The following is a 6,250-nucleotide window of genomic DNA, read 5'->3' as shown; positions in this document are numbered from 1 at the left end:
GGGGGAGTAATTTTGTCTGAAATTGTGACCCTTGCCCAATCATAAACCCCTTGAATGTAGTATTTTCAAGTTTAATGTGCCAACTTGTTGACTCTTTTCAAAACTTCCCCTAGAAAACCCCTGATAGAATTCATACAATGATTGTCTTCATCACGCCTCACGCTATAATATTTTTGTGTAAAGATGCAGAGACACCAAAATCTGTACATAATTGGTATATTTGTATTGACCCAGGTGTGACAGAGAGTACCCAAGTCAGATATCAGGGTGTCAAAAGTCAGAAATATTGTGTCTATCATTACAACAATCAGCCCTTAGTGTGCAATAAGTGGTAGCTGGATCTATATTATGCAGAGCTTTAACAATTAATACAGTATCTTCAGGGCTCTTTAGGTCTGTATAAACCGAAAATACCTATTTATTTACCCCAATGCACCCCTTACACTATATTTCACTAGGGCCCTGACATAAATATATATATATTTATTGTATATTGTGAAGTTTCACAGCAACTTTGGGTGAGCAAAATGATCTAGTGGCCTAATTTACCTACTATCCTCAGCCAGGATTGAGAACTATTATGATGATTTAGCCTATTATTTTGACTAAGATGTTAAGATACGGTGTTCCACATCAGATTTCATGCCATAGGTGTGTGCTTTTTTCCGTACAATACCCCCTAGGGATCAATTTAGTGAGATAATAGGGGGAAAACCTTAACCAGAATGTAATGGTAAATGAGTGTTGGATATGTCACTGAGGTTAATTTGTGTATGTACTCAGAATACCCCAATACTCAAAAAATATTACTGTCCTGTATCTCTGATAGACCATATAGACCATTGGCTGGTGAAATCCGATGGAGGATGCTGTTAGGATGCTGTTGAGCCACATTACCACTTTTTTTTAAAAAGGTCATATTTTCATGGCCCTTTGTCGTATCACAAGATACTCATCATTTCAATTGATAGAAGACATCCTGAAATATGGGTAGATTTTACTGCCATCTAATTTTGCCTTGCTTCCAGGACAACTTAAGCAAAAAGTGGTTCATCTTACCCCGTTCTCCTCTATATACCTATATATATTTATTTTTTAATTTATTTTTTTAATTATTATTTATTTATTTTAAGAGTAAGAGCCTACTGTCAGCTGTCCAGGAGTCCAAATATTATTAAGTTAAATTTCAGAGGCGAAGTGATGTCGGCAAGGTAAATGTAGGCCTATATGAAAACACTACTGTCCCATTGTGCAAGTGAATTAAATGGAATAACATTCGATTGTGGGTATGAGCTTAAACAGCAGGTCTAACATTACAGTATGAGCATATACAGCAGGGCTAACATTACAGTATGAGCATACATTGGGCTAACATTACAAACTTAAGGGATCTTAATCAACTTTTTACAAACTTTGCTTTGTGATAGATCATACATGTGCATACGTGTGTTAGACATACTAACAGTCCGACTGTCACGGTGCAAGACAGGCAGGTGTTGGACCTAAGCGCAGGACAAAGGCAGAGGATGAGGCAGACACAAGGCAGGTCGAGTGCACGGTGGTTTATTAACCAAAAACCAGAGGAACAGAAACAAACACAGGAACACGAGGAAACTAGGGAATAACTAGGAGCAAGAAATAACACAGGACTAGGAATATACAAGGAATCACAAGGCGCTAAACAACACTATGACTACATTTAACGAATCAACAAAGAACTGAAAACACAAGGGCATATAAATAGACGAGGACTAACTAGACACAGGTGAACACAACTGTAAAATCAACACAGGGATTGGCTTGACAAGGTTTGACAAGACAGGTACAGAACTAGAGGCAGACAGGAAGGAAAGCACAAAACAATACTACAAAATAAAAGCACACAGGTGTAAAGTAAAACTTAACTGCAACTGAGAAACAGGGAAACAATACTACAAAATCACAGGAATACATGCAGGAACTTGAAAACCAAGGAACACAAGAAAATACAAAACATGTCACGGAACGTGACACAGACAGCCATTAGTCTGACAACAATGTCGCTCCCGACGGTTACAACTAACCCGTGGCCGGGTAAAAACTCACATGAGGCTCCAGACATGCACGGCAGGTTAAAACTAAACTGTGGTGGATTAAAACTAACATCCTGTCAGGTAACGTTTGGGTTTAGGGTGTATAGGGTGTTTAGGGTTTAGGGTGTCTCATGACTCATATGACTGTAGGACTGTTAGGGCTCCATTTTCGTCACCGCTAAACCCCTTATCCCTAAACTTCTTTGCCTTTTTAACTATTTTAAAAAACATTTTTGAATAGTTAAACTAGCCTCTACATTGACACGTTGTGAGCTTGTAGACTGGCCATTTTAACAAGTTGCGTGCGGGAGAAGGATTTCTACGTGGTTCAAATCTCAAATGTCACGTGCAGGAAAGGGATTTCTACGTTTACCGCATGTTTTTATTGATTACTTTCAATCGTCTTTCTACACACCCGGGCACTTTATCAACTAGCATTGGATGATAGCACAACACTCCGATCACGTGATCCCAAAAAAAAAGAAAAAAATGCCTGACACCCCTCCCTTCCTGAAAACAGCACGAGAGGCAGCCCCCGTATTGTATGGTATTGTCACGTAAAGGCTGCTCGGAGACTCCTATGCAACTCGGGGCAAAATAATGGCTTCATAACCAAGCCAATCGTGTCGCTGCAGTCTTCTTGGTTCTCTTTGTTTCAGGGAGGGGAGGGCTCTTTCCTCTCATGTGACTTTCAACGGAGGGGTTGTGTGTGTAATCTGATCCGAGTGTGACTTCAGTGTCTCTCCGTCAGATTTCTCTCCTTTTTTCTTCATATTCAAACAAAAAACGCACGGATTGTATCGCCTGTGCGAGCGGTTATTTCTTTATCATCGATGATCAACGCCGGTCAGATAGATGTGTATGGCAAATGTGTTGTGTTGTTTGGCAGTAATACTAACCGACTCAAAACAGTCGTTCCACCTCGGAGGGAACTCACAGCGCGAGCACGGCTTTCCGAGTTGGAACGACACACAGCGTCTGACATAAAACCACTTCTAATTAGGCTTTATGTTCGAGAAGAGTACGCTACTACAAAAGCAGGTGTTACATAAAGGTGCATATCTCCAGAATGGAAGATGGTAAAATCGTTACGCTTTCTTTTGAGGTATGCCGCTATAAGAGAACATTTACTGTGGGCCTCAGACAAGGTCCTTCGTTCAATGCATCACCTTTAGCACAGGCAGAATAGCTCTGCTCAAAATGGCCAGCATTCAAATTGTTAACTATTCAAAAATGTTTTTCAAAATAGTAAAAAAATAAGGCAAAGAAGTTTAGGGATAAGGGGTTTAGCGGTGACGAAAATGGAGCCCTTAGTATACGTCGGACCAAACGCATGCACCGCATGCAAACTGCTTTTAGTTAATCTGGTAGAAAATTCAATCTTCTACTATCAATTTATCAGCAGTCCGATATATCCATACACATCATAAATAGCCTAATCTGATTTGACATTTATTTTTTGCTTCTATGACATTGTGGCACCTCGACCCATGATGGACTTCTTAGTGTTTCTCTCAGGTTTCAAAATGATTGTATAACACTTGGGTCCAAACAGTGCCACCAAAATACCAAAACTAGATGCCAAAATAGCAAACACCTCCACTACATCTGCATATTTGCCTGGAGAGCTGATATATGCTGGTATGAAGGCTATCCACACGGCACAGAAGATCAACATGCTGAAAGTGATTAACTTGGCTTCATTGAAGTTGTCTGGCAGATTCCTTGCCATGAATGCTAGGACGAAGCTGAGGAGTGCCAGTAAACCAATATAACCTAGTAGCACTGCAAAACCAACTGTTGATCCCACATCACACTCATAGACAACCTTATCACTGTGGTACTGTGTGTTTTTATGAGGAGTTGGTGAGGCAGACACAAGCCAGGCTGTGCAGATTATTGCCTGGATTGAAGTAAGAACCATAACTGTTCCTCTCTGCTGGATAGCACCAAAGAACTTCATAATGTCTGCACCCCCAGGCTTGGAGGCTTTGAACACGGCCAACACCACCATAGTCTTTACCAGGATGCAGGAGACACACAGCACAAAGCTGATCCCAAATATTGCATGCCTCAGCTGACAAGTCCAGAGCCTGGGACGGCCAATGAACAGAAGTGAACACATGAAACATAATTTGAGTGAAAGCAAGAGTAGGAAGCTGAGTTCTGAGTTGTTGGCGCGTACCATGGGCGTCTCTTGATGATAGACAAAGATTCCCAGGACAATGGCACAGATAAATGTTCCTAACAATGAGATGGTTGTTAAGGAGATTCCCAGGGCCTCGTGGTAGGACAGGAACTCAATGCTCTTAGGGACACAGTGGTCACGCTGGGGATTGGACCAGAAGTCCTCTGGACAACTGGTGCACTCTGTAGAGTCTAATAAAGTGGGAAGAAGTAAAGGGACAGACAAGTACAATATCCTTCTAAAGATAACCTACTGTACATTGTTACATGATGTAAACCTACCAGTCTCATTGCTGATCTCTCCCTCAGAGCACGCAATGCAGTCAAAGCAGCAGATCGGTTGCCCTTTAATTCTGGCCACACGGGTTCCAGGGGAACAGCTCTCACTGCACACTGACCGAGGCGGCTACAGACGAAAGTAAAAATCATCAATTTCAGTCAAAACTAAATTACATTCACAGTATGAAATAACTTGTTATAACTTAGCTATTTTAGAAAGCCAAAGTGACCTTTGAGTATTTATAGTTCCAGATGATTCTGTCTTCATCAAGGATGAGTTCTTCACCTGCAGAGGTAGATGTCTTGTACACACCCACAATGTGAACCTTAGTACTTCCATCAGGGAGCCACACCCAGTTCACGATACCCCTGGTTGGTAAAACGTCCCCATTCTCATCAAATGATACATCCTCACCAAATGACGTGGTGAAGTTGACCTTTTCCAGGTAATACACAAGCTACAAAGTAAAAATAATGAAGCTGAAGAGACTTTCAAATACCTCCTTCATACAATATGCACAATACATTGAGATTTACCGTTGTTGTATAATCTACACCCTTGGACAACACAATCTCAGCCATCTGTGCTTGAGGGAAGGGTGTGGATGGTACTTGAGCTCAATATGCAGTATATTGAGCTCAAGTATGGGTCTTTGTCTTTAGATCATTTCCCCGCCAAAAAAACATTTGTCGGGAAGCGACGCTGCCAAAATACATAAGGCTACATTTATTCAGTTGTATAAATGTGTTTGATCCGATCTAGTGGAAAGGCTACTCACATTAGCTTCGAATGGCTATCTGTTGTTAGCTTAGACACTGGACTGTGCCATCGTGATTGTGCATGCGCGTGTGTGTGCACACGCACGCATGCTTTCAGTCGCGTTAGTCTCCAAATCCCCCTTCCAGGCGGCATTTCTGGTCAAAACAACGCTTATTGCACGGAGCCTAGCGGTCGCAGTAATGGCGCCGGCCTGTACTTCTCCTCGGCTTGTGAAACAATAACAATCGATCCGACAACACACACACCATCAAGTTGACACAACATCCGGTCGCGGTGTTTTGGATCTTCAAAATAAGGGATGAACGGGGCGATATCCTGGCATGTTATTAAATAATCACGGCGGGAATTGTGTTAATATAATTATTTTGGTTGATGAAAGGTCGATCTTTAAAAAAAATGGTTCATAAAGGGACTTAATGAATGCACTGGCAAACTGCAAATGCTTAGACCCTTCCAAGTCTATGAATGGGGCATTAAATCATCTGGCGATTAGAAAAATAAGGGTTGGTTTTTTTCCCAGCATGACATCCTTTATTTTTTTTAAAAGCTTATTTTTCCATCCTACCATTATCATGCAATTGACCAATGTCACGTTTAAATAATTAAATTAAATTATTCTAAATTAGAATACAACTAGAAACATTAGGAATACTAAACTATGAATTCATATCATACCTGCCATGGCTGTATTGTCTGCAAAGTTGCACAGCTGTGCCCAGTGAAAGGCCCTCTTCCTGGCACACACTGCAGCATGTCATGGAGGGCGTGGGCCAGAGCATACACAGCCTTGTACACATTGTACTCATACCTGAGTTTAGACACATCCATAAGGGTGGTTTCTGCTGTTCCCAGATCCTCTTGTCCAGTACACACCCTTCCACCAGCATCCACCCACTCTGACGGAAGGGGTGCAAATTTACACTGAAATGTG

At 41.5% G+C, this 6,250-nt stretch overlaps 1 protein-coding gene across 1 annotated transcript; it reads right to left on the bottom strand.

Moving 5' to 3' along the window:
- Window positions 1–3,537: 3,537 nt before the first annotated feature.
- On the bottom strand, window positions 3,538–5,120 carry LOC306926385 (extracellular calcium-sensing receptor-like; the record flags this gene model as incomplete). The annotated part of the gene is made up of 3 exons (XM_079505648.1): window positions 3,538–4,451; window positions 4,542–4,665; window positions 5,076–5,120. The coding sequence occupies 3 exons, from the start codon at window positions 5,118–5,120 to the stop codon at window positions 3,538–3,540; spliced, it is 1,083 nt and encodes a 360-aa protein (XP_079361774.1).
- Window positions 5,121–6,250: the final 1,130 nt, after the last annotated feature.

The sequence above is a fragment of the Electrona antarctica genome, assembly GCF_951216825.1.
Source record: "Electrona antarctica genome assembly, chromosome: 7".
In the NCBI taxonomy this organism is placed as follows: Eukaryota; Metazoa; Chordata; class Actinopteri; order Myctophiformes; family Myctophidae; genus Electrona; species Electrona antarctica.
Note: the sequence above shows the minus strand (reverse complement) of the source record. Positions and strands in the feature narration are given on the sequence as shown.